This window comes from Haemaphysalis longicornis, unplaced genomic scaffold (assembly GCF_048455015.1).
Source record: "Haemaphysalis longicornis isolate Haplotype H1 unplaced genomic scaffold, Haemaphysalis longicornis Haplotype H1 scaffold_12, whole genome shotgun sequence".
Classification (NCBI taxonomy): Eukaryota; Metazoa; Arthropoda; class Arachnida; order Ixodida; family Ixodidae; genus Haemaphysalis; species Haemaphysalis longicornis.
In genome coordinates this window covers 60,080,784-60,097,884 of record NW_027526225.1, presented here as the reverse complement: position 1 = coordinate 60,097,884, position 17,101 = coordinate 60,080,784, and the positions used below count along the sequence as shown (strand labels likewise).

Sequence of the window (17,101 nt, the reverse complement as noted above, 5' to 3'; positions counted from 1 at the left end):
TGAGGATTACGCGAGTAAATACGGTATCTGGCATTTTATTACAAAAGGAATATAATATTTGCCCGATTTTAACGCGCCTTCGATAGTAATGCGCAGGTAAGTTTACTTTGAAAAATTCGGGGGAAAAAAAATGACACCGATTCTACCGCATAGATATAAAAGACATCAAACCATGTAGCTGGAAGTAGACAGTTTACAACTACGCGCACAACAGGTATGCCAAAATTTACTCGCGTGATGCTCATGAACTGACAGACAGTTGGATTTTGGGAGGAGTCACCGTCAAAGGCGATGCTAATGGCTGCTTTGTAGTAGACCTCGGTTTTGAATCTGATTGTAACGCGCACAAAAATTTGAAGTCTATTTTTGTAAGAAAAGGTGTGCGATAGAATTGTGCAAACACGGTATTTCAGCACAAGAGGCACCATATTAGAAACCTCAATTTTTAAGCTTTCAGGCGTTGTATGCTACTCGGGATTATAGATTTTGTCTCAAACAAATGTCAGTATGTAAGTGCTTGTAATTTTTCCCCCCCCTGCAGCTCCCATATAGTGTGGCATGCCATAGGGTGCAGTGTTAAGGCCATTGCTTTTCTTCTGAATTCCGTTAGCTAGCACACTGACCACATCACCATGTTTACAATTAGGCTGTCTACGAACAACTGTAAAATTAGAAATCTGACTCCAAAATTTTGAATTAAAAGTGACTGTCAGAATCTCGCTAAAACCAGGCATTAGGGGTGAATGCAGAAGTGCGCAAATATCAGCTGAAGACCAGGAAAGCATAGTATGTAGGTATTTACTAATTATCCATGTTCATCAAATAAGCCTCCCTTTCACATATGGTATGCTGACATGAAGTCTCCCGCTCAGTGCCAAAATTTGCTATCCCCGATTACGGTGGTGAACCGGCAACTTTCACGCGAATGCCTGTTGCTGTTGTCGACGATGCGATTCCCGTCATACCTTCAGCTCGGCAACCTGACTGGCGATGTGCCACATGAGACTCTCGTTGAGGAACTTCATGCCGTACGGTCCAATCAGCTCGGCCAAGGAGCGCAGCTCTGAAAGAGACCAAAGGCAGAAGAAGGTAGCATTGCTTGTTTTGGCGGTGCTCGGTGCAATGCTGCACTGGCAAAGAGGAGGCAATGAAAACAGCTTGCCGTAAGTGATGTTTTCAGAATAAAAGGTAAGAAATTCCAGACACTCCAAAGTTACAACTGTCACATGTTTTCTAGTGCAAAAGGCAGAAACTTAGAGAATAATACGGACGGGATGTCCATATTTTTTTTTTCTACGTTCCCGCCTTTTCTGCACTAGAAAACATGTCCCAGTTATCCCACTATTAACTTTACGCACCTAGAATTGTCATGTGTGGATAATTTTGTAAGCTGCTCTGCTATACACTGAGTTAAATGTGATAAATGTGTTACTGGGAAGACATTTCTTTACAGTTGGAAAAAAATATGAAAGCCGCACTTGCGGCAAAGATATAGCGCACCAGATGCTACAGATGGACAGAGAGGTTTCCTTGGTAATTCCACATGAAAATGCTCACGCATTTGAAAGATGCTCACTGGAGCAATTTCAAATGCTACATGCATTAGAAAAAGAGGGTCTCCCCATGTGATGGTAAAAAAAAAAGTGCAACAAAAACAGAAAAAGCCCCGGGGTTATATTTTGCCTACGGAACTTGCGCTATTTTATCCTCCTTGTGTTGTGCCTCAGTCTGGTGTCAAAGTAGCTTGTCCAGTCATTCACCTACAGTTAGTATCTCCAATTCCTCTGCCCCATTAAAAGATAACAAACACTCCCTTCTCAGAGCCTTCTGCCCTCGAACCATTCGGCCCGTCCCAGGAATAATGCATCCTTCGCAGCACAGAGTTTCGTGCTAATATATGCTAGAGGGAAGTAGGTCACTGCAATTGCAAGCCGTCGTAGTTGCCGTAATAGCATCTAGCAACGTTCCTCTCCTGCTTGGATTGGCTAGCCACATGGCTTCTTTTTGCACATGAAGCCAAAATTGACAAAAAAGGGTAGTACTTTTTACAGCAAAGCTGTATACCTTTAAACCCCAACGGTTTCATCTCCAAGGGCAAAAATGCCAGGGCTCCAAGACACCGAGCGCATGCGTCAGGCTAATCAGACATACAGCATAGAGCTCAGAATTTATTTAAGCAAAAAACAAAACAAGCATTGAAACCACATTAGAATGATAAGGCACCTGTGAACAATGGGACCCTCCCATCATGTGTTCCCGGTAAAGATTATGTTTGCAGGCTATCTTTGAAGGTTAGACAGGACCTGTGTCCCTAAACAGAGCAGTTCTTGCCCAAGACGCCGAGAGCATGCGTCAGGCTAGGCATGACACAGCATTTACCGCCAGAGAAGCCGAGCGTAGGGCCAGTAGATAAGGCATTAGAGTACTGCCACTGAGGCACGCAAGTCAGCAACGGCGGCCATTTTGGTGTTCATCAGTGTTGCGAGATTGCCGCATTTATGGCCTCGCCGTTAACTTCGACCGGGTCATTTGTTAACAAACCCTACCGAAGATGCATCGAAACGGCATCTTTGGACACACTTCTGCTGCTGAAATGCTGTTACACGTGTTATCTTTGATTCGCATTCGGAACTACGTCAGTCGCGCGCAGCCACAGAGCAGGGAGGACAAGCTAAGCCTACCAGCGTCGACCGACTAAAACGCATAAACAACAAAATGGCGGCACCATGCATGAACCATCGGAGTGTAAAGAAATGTCACGTAGTGCAAACTGGCCAATGATCGTGGCGGCGGCACGGAACAATAGGAGAAAAGAGTGCCAATACTCTGTACCCTTATCTGGTGACACTAGCCGAGCGCAAGCGTCAAGGCTGCCAAGATGATGAGAAACATTTCCTACCCTCCTCCATCACCACTTGTAGTGGTTTACACAAGTTTTGCTGGACATCCACTTTTGCAGGGCTGCATGACGACCAATTTTTTTCAAGTTCATCTTGAATGAAGCTTCTATTCTAAACTATCCCCGACAAATAAATCCTGCGAAGCTTCCCACAGGCAACTTTTCAGCATGTTTGTGAGCCACGTGAAGGACAAGTGGAACGTTCCTGATCGATACAAGGCAGCACACTTGCCAAAGCGCAGCGTGTCACTAAACGCGACACTTAACGCCAGATTTCCATCTAGTATATACCGAATTATCATGCTATAACCCACCCCTGCATATAATCCACACCCCCACTTTCAGCCCGCCGGAAAAGAAAAAAAATCCTCACGTATTGCTTGCACATTTGATGCAGGAAAAACTTCACCAAAGCTACTGCTCAAGTACCGTATAAACCGGATTATTGGTCGACCCGGTATATAGGTCGACCCCCTACCTTGAGGTGGAAAAAGGTGACAAAAAAAAAATTCGGCACAGAAGCGCACTCACAATGTCTATATTTATTTTCGACGCCCGTCCGTCACTGCCACTCGCTATGCCTGCCGAAGTCACTCGTCCGAGCTCTCAGAGTCGTCCAAGGATGACTGCTTCGCACTGTCATCTTCCATGCCATCAGGCGCGTTGCTGGTGGAGCACTTCCTAAACGCTCGTGTAACCATGTTGTCGGGCAGCGACTGCCCAGAGAAGGACACCCAGCTTGACACGGTCGCAACCGGCCCATATAGGTCTTTTTGTTGTCGCTGGCTATCCACTCATTGTACAGTTCGCGGAGCCCGTCCGCGCATGGCCTCCGGAGCGATCGTGAGCGAAGTTCCCGGACGAAGTTCCCGGACGAAGTCCGCCACTTTGTTCTCCAACTCGGGGTGCACCGCTTGACGTCCACGGAACGATCGGTTTCAGAGGTTGGTTGCACGCGCACAGCTTAGCTTTCTGGCTCCGCCAGTACCGCACACTTTTCTCCGAAACGCCTAACTGGCGTTGCACCGCCATATTCCCATTCTGCTCGGTGACTCAAGCGCCGTCAGCTTAAACGCCGCGGCTAACTGGCGTCGACTGCCGTCACTCATCTCGGAACAGAGACGTACAGAAATGTACGAACGTACGCACAATAAACGAGTAAAAGACGAAAAACTAGAGAAAAGCGAAATCAAATAAAGGCCTGATAGTGCGTGAGAGCAGTCCGACACGAATGGCGATGGCGACGGACTGCGCTTGCACATTGTTGCCAGACAACGATTTACATTCTGCCAATGACCACTATATAAGACGAGGGGTGACTTTTGTGCGGATTTTTTTGGAAAAAAACTCGACCTATATTCCGGTTTATACGGTAACACATCACGTACTATGTAGACAGAAAAAGTGTATATTTAGCGAGTAGGATACAGTGACTGCAAGGCGAAAGTCACAATTCGCTAATCAAATTCAGTTGTTAGAGTGCCATCGACCTTGTTTCTTCTTCCTTGTCCTGGTATGTTCCGCGCAAATGCTGCCATGGAAGGCTTCGTCAGTGTTACTGTGTACGGGCTTCACGGCACAACGCACATTGCCGTGAAGCTGCACTCAACGGAAAATCCGCGTATTATCCGCACCCCTACTTTGCCACTGAAATTTTTGAGTTTTTGGGGTGGGTTATATGCGAGAAAATACGGCAGCAGTACGCTTCGCAGCACGGGAACTGGGGGCCAGAGGGAAGTTCGCCTTGCCTTGGACGTCCGAGAACTCTTCAGCGGTGAAGGGCACCTGCTGTCCTCCGTCATGCACCAGGTTGACGAATGCCCGGTGAAGTGGCGAGTAACACATGTGACCGGCGGTCACCTTGCGTAAGAGGACCTCCAGGTACCTGGTGCAAGGGGCGAACATACCGCATTTTCACGATTATAACGAGCATCCTTTTTTGCTAAAAGGTCGACACAATATTTGTAAGCGCGTTACAATCAAGCTCAAAACCGAAACAGGCTGTAAAGTGGCCAGCAGAAATGTCATACGGAATAACAAGAAGTCCCTCCAAAATACACCTCAATCCACTAAAAACAATCTGTCAACATCACGTGAGTGAATTTCGGCGCACTAATTCTTCAGTGGCATGCCACATACCTTGGTCGGCTATTGCACATTTTTTTGTGCTGCTGCAATTAGCCCGCCACGCCTAGAATTATGAAGATCAAGGCACTTGAAATCGCAAACAGCTTCAATGTTCCCCGCTATAACTTCATTTCCAGCAGCAGGTGGATAAGAAATCTTATGAAGCACAATCATTTTTGGCTTCCACAGCTGCATACACCACTTAAAATCTCTTTCCAGGTACATGGTGTCATCTCTTTTTCATCTGCATGGTACAGTCAGTGTCAAATTTTTTTTTTTTTGAATTTTCCTGTGCGAACTTAGCCGCGCGTTACAAATGGGGGCATGTTAGAATCACGCAAGTATGGTATGTCTTAGCCTTACTGCTGTGCAGAACACTGGAAATGTCACGAAAGATTTCGGAAGGGAAAGATTGTCGCCTTTCGCCGTTGGGGCTGTGGTGCTTCATTACTCACTGATGTGTGACCTGGGAAGGATCGCGTTTAGTGCGGGGGGAGCGCACACAGAAAAAAACTCAGCCAAATGCCTCAGTGACGCTCCTAGCACTAAATGGAAGAGCTAACCGCAACTCTGTAGTGAGCACCAAGAAGTTCTGTCCCTGGTATCTAGAACGCTGAACCAGTGTTTACAATCAGGCTATCCTGTCTTGCTAATGGTGATTTCACGTACCTCACTTTCGAGTGTATGAGTGGCACCAACTACTGACAAGTCTCAAGAGGAAATTGTGGGATAATGCATATACCTACACCACTCTGAAATACGCCAAGCATCTCTAAAGTAGGCTACACTATTGCACATAAATGCGTTGCTGGGAAGACACTTTTTCAGGTGATATAAGCAGTGTCATGTCAAACTTTGAAGGTCTGGGGCCTCCTTCAGACCCCACGTACCCCTATGAAACGCTGAACACAAAGCTGTTCTTCAAGGCGGTCAAGCGAAGAAAAATGCATTGCTAGGATTACAATTTCAACACGAAAGCGTTTTATTCCGGGATTCACGAAGATTTAACTGACGTCATATCTGTCACGGAAATGACGCCAGTACAAGGAAGCAAGCGGCCTGTAAAGGGTGCACCCCTGCACACGGGGTCTTCTTGCAGGGAAGCAACCTTTTAGTACTAAACAGTACGTCATGCTTAAGGTTGTTCGTTTTTGGGTTTTATATTTTAGCACGAAAGTGTTTTGTACCGGGATACACCAAGATTTCACTGATGTCATATATGTCACTAAATGACGCCAAAACACCTTTGCCGAATCAACCCGCAGCAGGACGTCGCTCGCCAAGCACACCCACAAGACAGCCGCCGACCCGCAAATCATGCTCAGCTGCAGATTTCACTGCACATTTCACTTTCGTGTTTTACCAATTCCTATGACAGAGGAATCAACTACATTTTTTTTTCGGTGGCTATGTACACGGTCTTATACAAAACTACGAAGGCTGTAGGACCTTTATTAATAGCATTTTCTAATGGAGCCAAAGTGTGAAACGGACAAACTGTATGTATGTATGTACGTATGTATGAAAGTATATGTTTACGGCACAAGGGCATCGAGGCCAAAGAGCGCCGTGTCAGAGTGAGTGGTCTTTCAGTCAGTAAAATACAATTTAAAAGGATGTCAGGAGGATAAAAAAAAAATCATTGGTACGGGGTCTAAAAGGCCCTCAGTCTAAAATGTTGCCAAGAAATGTAAAGATCCTGACGTATACCATCTTGGAATTACATGTGGTAGGTAATAAGCTATAAAAATCCAATATCTTGGATGTAAGTTAAAAGGCGATTTGTAGGAAACAGAGGTTCATCTGCTAAAAACAGTGAAGGGTGTAGGGGTATGGCATATCTATAAATTTCGGGAAAGTGATGGCATCTAGCGTCTTCAAATCCTGAACATTCAATTAACTCTTTCGTTACCACGCCTATTCAAATCGATCACCGGTGATCAATGATTTATATTGCCTATTTCAACATGTTGTAGTTGTTTGTCGTACACTTAATGCGGCCTGTGGTTAGTCTAGGCACTGCCCTTTTAGAATCAGTTTAAATTTTCCCGCTCCGGCGACATTGAGATTTTTGACGGCGTTTTTTGCGAGCTTAGGTGCGTGTGTTTTTGAGGAAGGGGGCGTGGCTGCTGCACTTGAGAAAAAAGGATGCAGATCGTGGTTAGGCTGCATTACCATAATATTTTTTTTGTCAAAAGGCTCCTGGCAGGTCGAATACCAAATAATGCGGTCAACTTTGTAATCCGACAGTGTTGAGAGGTGATAATTACTTGAAAATGGCCCCAGCTATTCACTTATGATCTTTGGTTCGGTCAAAGGGCAGCTTTATTCTCCCAAAGCTTATTTCTGATGGTCCCTCGCATGTCTAGCAAGTGTGCCTGCCATTTTAAACCAGTTTCCAGAAGTTTCGGTTTCGTTTTTGCATTGCGAAATTCATATTTGGCGCTACTACGCAGTTACCCAACTACAAGCTCATTTGCCATGGCGCCTCCGTTCCCCGCTACTGCTCCTCAAAACAAGCATGCCGCTCGCGCTTCCACTTTATCTACGCCTTGCTTTTGCGATAAGAGCTTCCGCTGAAAGTCAAACGATAACACCAAGTCGTCGGGTATCAGTTCAGACGAAGAGAACGCTTCCAATTGGCCTTGAACACCACCAGCTGTTCACCGGCGAGTTTCGGTTTCATACGAGGTATTTCCGGAGGTCTAGTGACGCTTCTTAGTAGTACTATCTATTCTGACGAAGTCTCCAACAGCCTTGTATTTGTTTCTTTTCAAAATTGTTAGGTGGCGCTGCAATGTAGTAGGCTCGAGGTGCTGAACTCGCTTCACAGCCTGACGGCGGCTTGGTGAAAGCTTGCTGGGCATGATTCTAGCGCATCGTGCCTTATTACTGCAAGCAGGGCTACCACAGTGAGTCAGAACATGATAATAAACCGCAAATGAAACTTCTGACTGATAAGTGATCATCAGAACGTCAACAAGCATCCACCAAAGAGTTTGGTCCTCAACTCCAAGCCGATTTTTTTCACATCGCTCGCTTGCCTTCAATATTGTGCCGGTCATAATCATTGACAAGGTGTTTTTACATCACGTGGAGGCTAATTCGGGCCTTTAATAATGTCGAACTACCAAATTTCTTCCAGAGAACCATCTAAAATAGCAAAATTTGAAATGGTGGTTGGGCTTCACCACATGGCACGGCACCACGCGGGCTAACATTTTTTTTTTTATATCTCGGAAATTGCACTGCGCAACTGAATTTTTTTTCTAGGACGGGTTTTTGAAATGTCTACCTACAAAATGTATATTCTTAATTTTTTCTACTACTGGTCGTTTATTATACACAACTTACTTTTTCTTATTTTCTTCGACGCGTGGACAAAATTTTGGAATTCAATATTTTTTTTCGCTATCATTATTTAGGAAAACATTATTAAAACTGGTATCGTTGGAAAGCGCGTGGAATAATCTGCATTTTATGTCACTGCAATGTGTGCCTAACCAATATGTATAGCACAAAAAAAAATGTTTTGTTAGACCCTTCAAAATTGGTCAATTTTGCGCGGTAACGAAAGAGTTAAGATATGGGGAACTAAGAGACATTCTCCACATCTGCTGCGCACTGGTGGTTTGGTGCTTTTTATTAGGTAAGAATTAGTACCATACATGTGGCCAATTCTCAGTCTGCACATAAATATTTCAGTAAATCTGTTTCGTTTTTCTGTAGTATATCGACCCAACTGTGGTTTCTGAATATAATTTGCTGAGGATTTGTTTGTTCCATTTCTGTTGCCATTGATGCCGGAGTTTCCTTTGTAGGAGTGGCTTCATGTCCTGGTATGGGGCCTATATGTCTATGGTTTCTGCGTTGGGTCCACGTAGAAGTGCTTACACATTTTTAAAGCAGAATACGAAGTGCGACCCACCAGTTGGTGTAAAGGGTGGCGATGGTCTTGTCGCCGTGACTATCTTGCGCCTGAGTCTGCTGCAGGAGCACGTTGTTGAACACCCGCGTGACGTCCACATGCACTGCGCGGGCAGAGTGGCCGGGCGACAGAGAGGGTCAGCAAGGGGGGATATTAGAAGGTGTTAGAAGACTCAACAACTTCAAGAAGCGATGCGGAACAAAGTTACGAGCTTTGAACGATAAGGACCCCATGTAAAACTTTTCAGTGTACCGTATGTGCACGATCCTAATGCGCTCCCGATTGTAATGCGTGGGTTAGTTTACGTTGGGGAAATTAAAAAACATAGCCTGCCGGCCACCTTACTGCACAGATGTAAAAACATGCCACCACATTGAGCCGCGTACCTTGTAGAAGACATTTTGTTTTGAGAGACATTTTAGGTACGCCCAAATTTACACACGTGGTATTGGCGGATTGTTTTGGATTGGATTGAGTTGGATTTTGCTGTGAATCCGATTTCGCTTTTGAGAGCGACTGTAACGTGCACACAAATTTTAGACCTCTATTTTGCAAAAAAAGGCGCGCGTTAGAACAGTGCAAATACAGTAGTGGTAGATCAGGCAAAACAAGAAATGTTTGCTCGCCTGATTCACTTTTCTCAAGCACAAGCACAGCAAGAGCACCCAAGCATTCGGGCTTCCAAAAATAAAAGAGGCTCATTAAGCGTGCCTTGATTTTCCCTTGCAGAGAGTAATAAATGTCTCCAATCATGCCTGCTGTGTCTCTGGTGACTGACTAGTAGTAAACTTCTGTCCTCTCTTCACTGGCTTTGCAGCCAATGAGCTGCACAGCAATGTTTTCATGCCCTCATCGAAACCAACAATGACACCTATAAAGCAGCATACAATTGTATACAAGCGTTTATACTGAAGTATAAACGCTTCAGTTTATACTATCCACTAAGCTCCTTGAAGTGGATTCTTACCATGGCAGGTCTCTCTGGGACTGCACACAGTAAACAAGCGGCCAATTTCAAGAGGCCATGCAGACAAAATACCAGCTTGTTTTATTCAAAAGATCTAGTGTTTTACACGGCCCTAAATGCTTGGTGGGCAGCAAACGATGCTTTATTCACTGAGAAATTAAATATTTTGAGTCAAAATTTCAATTCTCCTGCTAAATCGTCTGTTTGCGTGACGTCGACAATGACGTATTAAGAGCAGGGCCTTAAAACTAAATATAGCCTGCTGACCAGGGTTGCCACCATTTCACAGGCGCCTGTTTGATTAACTTGTTTATCGCCCACTTTCATAGATGGTGCTGCAATACTGCTGAAGTGCCAGTGTTCGCACTTTGCTTATGGCTGGACTTCTACACCTGCTGTATTTTTATTATGGTTCATACTAATCGTTCCCTAAAACATAAGCCATGACTCAACAAACATGGTCTCGCAAGCGACCACGCCGCTTGTGTCAGTTGGTGAGGGTTGTTACAAACAAGTCCAGTGCGTCCGACGGCTGTGTTAGCAGTCTCAGCCGGCAAAGGGCTGCACTAACTGCTTCGGTGTTTATGTGTTCGTTTGCAACTTTAATTTCTTGCCCCACAATTCTGACTGCTATAAAAAGAATTTGCCCTACATTTAAGCAGAAATAGCTCGTTTGGCAAGCATATAAGCCCTGCCTAATTTGTGTTTGCTTTTGCCAGCCTCAGCCAATCGCCCAGTAGGGCTGATGACCTACTCTGACCAGCTCTGAACCAACCGAGACGCCCCCGTGCCCATCAAAGAGAAGGGGGGCGGCACCCACCATGGTTCTCGATGCCCTGCAGTACGCTCATGTAGGCCTGCACACTGGAAAGCAGCTCCGATGGCTTCGCTATCTCGTGGCTCTCTGCGTTGTACATCACCATCCCCACCAGCGCCCTGCATGGTCGCACAGACGGGAGAAGGAGAGAGAGACGCAAGAGTTTAGAGTCAACGCGCATCCCACCACACAATCGGGAGGAAAAGATTCTGGTCTCTCTTTTAGAAAGTGACAGAAACATTGTCTCAACAACGTTATCGTTCTTTTCTCATCTAAGGTGTTGAAAATGGCCCACAAGCAAAATACCAAAACCCCAGTCCTCAGCACGTTGATTAGGTACTGCCATTTCTCAACCCTTTACACCCCCCATCATCATTAGCAGCAGTCAGTTTGTGTCCGCCACAATACAAAGGTTTCTCCCACGTTCCTCCCATCGTTCCTGCCCTGTGATTTCCCAGTACATTCTTTGCCTCTGAATTTCCTGATTTCATCATCCCTCCATTGAGTTAACGGTCTACCCCTACTTCTAGACCCGTCCCTCGTTCGCCACTCCGTTACTTTGGTGGTCCACTAATCGTTAGTTCCTCGCACAGCATGCCTAGTCCTATTTCATTTCTTCTTATTTGGCCTACGATGTCTTCCACCCGGGTTCCCTGCCATTTCTGCCCCATAAGTCGTCACTTGCTTAAGTACACTCCAACACTTGTGTGCAGTCAAACACTTGTGTATACTCCAACGCTTATGCGCACTTCGACATTTATGCGCACTCCAAAACTGATCTGAGCACTACGAAGAGGCGGAGAGGGCCACGCACTTGTTGAAACGGTTCTCGAGGTGTTGCGCCAGGTACTCCCTGGGTGCAAACGTGTGTTCCCACACGTGGATGCTGGAGGCGTAGTTGATGGCGTAGCACAGCTCCGTAAGGGCCATGTGTAGCTTGTCCATCCTGCCGACGAGAAGCACGCGCAAATGAGCACTCCAATCGACGGAACGGCACTTGTGTTAGCACTTCAAGCTCACTGACGATTCCTTCATGTTAAACTGGAATGCGCGACACCAAAGCAACGCTTCTTTTGCCTACATTCCTCAAACTATTGCTTTGATTCTAATACTTGCCCGTAAACAATTACAAACATGGTCAAAAGAGCACACAAATGAGACAACAACCTTCGTTTGTACCCGATCACTGCCAACGTCTAACAAGATTTCACTAACGGTACACTCAGCTGTGACGCACACCCTTAGAACAGCGTTCTCTTCATCTACTCCCTCTTGATTCATTATTTTAACCATGATAGTTTACTGCCAGCAAATACTATGAGCCCAGAGAAATGAGTGCACTGACTGAGACAACAATGCTCTTATTAGTGCTTGAGTACTGTCACTGTCCAATGAGCAGTCAATACTGGTGCTTTCAGCTGTAGAGTGATGCACTCCTTAAGTGGTTCTCCAAAATTTAAGGCAGCGAACCTGACATCTGCCCAACTTGCTAATCATTATGTGCACAAGCAAATGAGCCAATAATATTGAGCCAATATTGAGACAGTGATTTTAGCATAGCTTTAGCACTGTACCTGCCCGAGCTCACTGATCGTGTACAGTGAAACCCGGTTACAGTGAACTGTAATACGCACCGCGATTAGTTCAACATCTCCAATAGTTTCATATAGCCGAACCTGAATATAATGAGTTTTTTGTTGCGAGTTTGCAATATGCGGGAACGCTTGGCCACTCAGTCTCAGCACGGATGGCATGCCGCCGCCCGAGCACAATTGTGCACGTGTGAGTAACTTTCACGAAACAGTGTGCGCAGTCTGCAAAACCAAGCCACAACCAAGTCACCAAGACACATACAGCATAGTAAGGAACAATCACCCATTTCCTGTCTCCTTCTTTAACAGTCCATTACGGCACACAAGAAACTTCAGCTCCAACAATTTCCTTCTTCCCCTTACTCATAATATTTATGGTGAGCGACTTATACGGTACGTTGGTGCGAAAGTGTGGAATAAAATCCCTGTTGACCTGAGGAATGATCATTACTTCTGTAAAAAACTGAAAATTCTGTTATTATATGCCCAAGAGTGTCGTCCCCTGCACTAGAAACATACTTGTTTTTTTTTTTTCTTTTTTGATCACAGCGTACATGGCAACGTTTGTGGCCTTTCTTTTTTTTAAAATAGTCATTACGTGTTATGCATGACGTTGTATTGGTAATTACTGCATTCTACCATGGTTATAGTACAGCATGTTTGTACACTGATTGTTAACTGTGAGACTGCTAAAAACTATGCATTTCCGAATTTGGACCCACAACTAGCTATTGGCTATAGATCCAAGCACTCTTTGCAAGTATTATGTACCCATGCTTGAAATAAAACCAATGATTGATTGACTGATTGAACCCTGACCCGCGGCCATTTTCTGTACCGGCAAGCAACAACGCCAGTTTCTCGCACATGTAGCACTTGAGGCGTCTGCCTTAGAAGGTAGTTGAAGTATGTTTGTGTTTATTGGCGCAAGGGTATCTAGGACCAAAGAGCGCCAAAACTATGTTAAAGGAGTACTGACACGAAATTTTTATGTTACGTTTTTTTCGCTGCTATGCGTGCCTACCAGCCCACTAATCATAGAATGACAGATTAGACGGTCGAGCGCAGCGTAAACATTCATTTACGGCGTCGTTTATTCGTGCCAGTTTCGGTTTCGACTGAAAAACGCCGAGCGGCCGCCATGACAGCATGTATAACATGACGTCACCATTCTTGCCGTATCGCTGCCTCTCTGGAAGCGCGCGCGAGCGAGCGCACGCGCGCGCCCAGACCGGCCGAGGTTTTCGCCGTCCCCACAGGCCTGGGCAGCATGACGTCAGTCCCAAAACCATGACGTGTACACACGCCCAAGCAGCGCGCGCCAACCACAGCCAGCGCGTCAGCTTCGTCACGGGAGCCCCGACGTCGGCAGTTTGGGGCACGTAGCAGATGATGTCACGTCGGCCCGCTCTGGGCTTTCTCGTGCGGGCGAAGATTAAAATGGATTTTAAATATGTTTCGCTGAACGGTTGCTGTTGAAACTTGCTGGGAGATATCTCCTGATAAAAAGGAAACGTTTTACATAGTTATCTCAGCTTAGAAATTTCGTGTCAGTACTCCTTTAAGCGGTCTATCAATAGTCAGTTTTGAGCTTAAAACATGTATGAAACCAGTATGATATATCCTAAAATACTGTACATATGGGTGTAGAGGGCCCGTAGACTAAAACATGGAGATGTTCATAATGGCGGGTGAAGGGGATTATGGATGCCTCAGAAGGAAGGGAGGAGTCCGCCCTCACGTGCTGAGCTCTTCGCGGGTCCGTCGGTAGCTCTCGGCACCGGGCTTATCGCGGGGGGCGGCCGCCGTGCCCCCCTGGCCCGCCCCTCCCCGCTGGTGGTGGTGGGCGTTGTGGTGGTGCTTCTTGTCGCCGCGCTGCTTCCTCTGGTGCATGGCCAGCAGAGCCATGTGGGGCGCCGAGTGCTTGGGCAGCAGCCGGTCACTCAGGGTGCACTGCTCGTCGCAGATGGTCGTGATGATGTTCTTGGCCTCCTTGGACATCTCGTCCAGGAAGGCGTTCACCAGCGTCAGGCTGCGGTCCCCGATGTGGTGGCGCTGCAAAGAGGGGGAGGAGAACGCCACTGTCGTCATCATCATCATCCCAACCACGCACAGTCCAATCCTACTATATCGAATTCGTTCACATCGAACTATTTCTGGGCACGGTACATTTAGAATGACAATACATTGCAAGAACTACGCTTATATCGAACCAAAATACCAGCGACAACCGATGTATTGAATGCTAAATGTCGCAGAAGTGCACCCCCCCCCCAAGTTGGCTTTCCCTCAGGCCGGAAGAAAAATTCCGCCGGCACACCCCTAAAAGTGGTTTAATCCAGCCGCTCTTGGGCAGCGGATGGCTTTTTCCCCTTTTTCTCACTCTCCCTATCCCTATCATGACTGCACCACTGCGCCGTGTAGGGCGAGCCGTCAACACCCCCCCCACCCTTTGCAAAACATGATCCCGGCCCGCCCGCCATGCTTTTTTTTTTGTTCAGTGTGTTTGCGTCGTTCGCACTTTGTGAGCTTTTTCGGAAGTGTAGCTGTGGTGGTTAGTGCTACTGTCTCTAAATAAAGGCATATTTAGTGCCTCTAGCTAGCGCGAAGCAGCAAAATTTGTCTTCCGTCGTAAAGCTGGCAATCATAAATCGAGTCAAACTTGGTGAGAAGTCGGACATCCCCGTCAGGCACGAGATTCCCGAGAACACCTCGTCGAAGTAGGTTCCGGGCAATTGCTCCAAATCTACTGGCTCGTGTGTGCTGGTGATGACTGAAAATCCTGAGAAGTGCAACGAAGCCATTGCCAAGTGTTGCCAAAGTGTGGAGCCCGCTGTCAAAATTTCCGGACGCCGCTGTCGGATCAACGGTTGGCGAGTTCGTCAGTGTGGATGATGGTGCCATGACCATGGGGGAGTTCTAAAGCTACATTGCCAACGTCGTACCGAGCGCAAGTGAAAGCGGGCGCAACGAAGAAAGCAACGACGATCCTTTGCCCAACACAACAACCTCCAAAGTGATTGGTGCACTCCCGCTAGTCCAGGGCTTTTTCGCAAATATGAAAGATTGTGGCCTCAGATGCTCTGACACTTTAGGCAATGTGGAGAAGTGCATACTTTCCTGGGCAGAAAGGTTATTCAAGAAGAAGATACAGGACTACTTCGTGCGAAACAAGAGCAGCTTCACCAATAAAGGGTTTTTATAAATGCTATGTGCTTTTACGACGTCCAATTCCTTGGCCTGCTTACGGCGAATTATCCCATATGTTGAACTGATAGGCGTTTTTTTTTTTAGTGAATTCATTATAACCACTTTGACTGTAGTACACTTTTCACCACCAGGGAGATGTGATGAAGACGACGATGCATGGTGAACAGCCAGATCAAAATCCAGGGTCATCATCACCATCATGATCACCATACCACCAAATACCTCTTTTCCTAGCGGGGGATGTGATTCAGAAGATGAGGCACAAAGAGTGAACAGCCAGACTCCAAGAAAAAACCTGCTCCCTCCCGCACACTTCATGACGCACTGTATTGATCACCATCATGACAACAAGTTCTCCACCAACATGAAGAACAGAACAAACAAGGAAAATATTGACACAGTAGAGCAGATTATGGATGACAATGGAGGTCAGACTAGGGCAAATATGGAGGTCAGATTATGGATGACAAATGTGACCAAGCCGCTGAAAACTCAGCGTGACTACAGAGCCGCTGAAAACTCAGCGTGACTACAGAGCTGGTTCTTTTACTTCATTTCCACCTCTTCTCTACTGGGACACAACAAAAGTGCACATTACAGTTCAAAATCGTTTTAGCGAAATAGTATTGGGGCTGTATATTAGTTTATTATACCCAATATTAGTTGTAACAGCAGAGATAAAAAATCGGCTCTAACAACTTGGCCATCTAGCCCCTGCAAAAATCATAGATACGAAAATGCATTATTCTAGGCTTTGAACCCACTGTAAATGATGTAACCCTCACCAGTCTCCTTGCAGCATTTCAAACTAAATGGACCAAAACATGAGAACGTAAAATTTTAACAGAACAAGTTTTGTTTAACAAAACAGGCCTGCACTCTTATTTATTTGAAGAAGGATGCGATCTTCATCTGGTGGCTTTTCACAGCACTATGCACGATGAAGGTTTCCACGGTGTCCTTTCACAAAAGGGCCTGTTCCACAACTTTTTCAAATGGTATATATATATATATAAAAAAAAGTTTGCGTTATCTATCAATTTTTTTATTTTGCGTTTTTTCGTGCTATGTATAGAGTTTAGAGCCTCGCGCAAACCAAATATTTTTTCATTACAGCCGATATTGTGTGCGGTTCTGGCAGTTTTATTTTCATTACAGAAATACTAAGTGTCACTGAAATGAAGCATGAGCAACCAAAGTTCGTATTTAGTTCACTATAGCTGATAATGCACTACATAAGTTTCATTATAACAAGGTTCAACTGCATCATCACCACATAGTACCTCTTATAATTTGAAGAAGCAGTGCAAGCCTGATACCTACTCCCCACAACATACCCCACAGTGGCTAATTAAAACTTGACGAAGTTGCACTCAATTTCTTCTCAAAACTACCGTAGTTGCACGATTCTAACATACACCTTTTTTTGCGAAATGTAGGTCTAAAATTTGTGTGTGCATTACAGTCGCACACAAAAGCGAAGTCGGATTCACAGTGAAATCTAACTCAATCCAATCCAAAACTATCCGCCAATACCATGTGCGTAAATTTTGGCGTATGT

At 45.7% G+C, this 17,101-nt stretch overlaps 1 protein-coding gene across 1 annotated transcript in view; it reads right to left on the bottom strand.

The window, feature by feature from the left end:
• Hem (Nck associated protein 1 Hem) overlaps window positions 1-17,101 on the bottom strand; it is a 58,599-nt gene that overhangs the window by 14,855 nt on the left and 26,643 nt on the right. The window contains exons 12-17 of the mRNA XM_077693362.1: window positions 14,072-14,385; window positions 11,553-11,684; window positions 10,742-10,857; window positions 8,955-9,057; window positions 4,648-4,784; window positions 966-1,063 (exon numbers count right to left, since the gene is read on the bottom strand). Of these exons, the coding sequence (XP_077549488.1) occupies window positions 966-1,063; window positions 4,648-4,784; window positions 8,955-9,057; window positions 10,742-10,857; window positions 11,553-11,684; window positions 14,072-14,385 (900 nt within the window). The remainder of the gene's footprint in view (window positions 1-965; window positions 1,064-4,647; window positions 4,785-8,954; window positions 9,058-10,741; window positions 10,858-11,552; window positions 11,685-14,071; window positions 14,386-17,101) is intronic.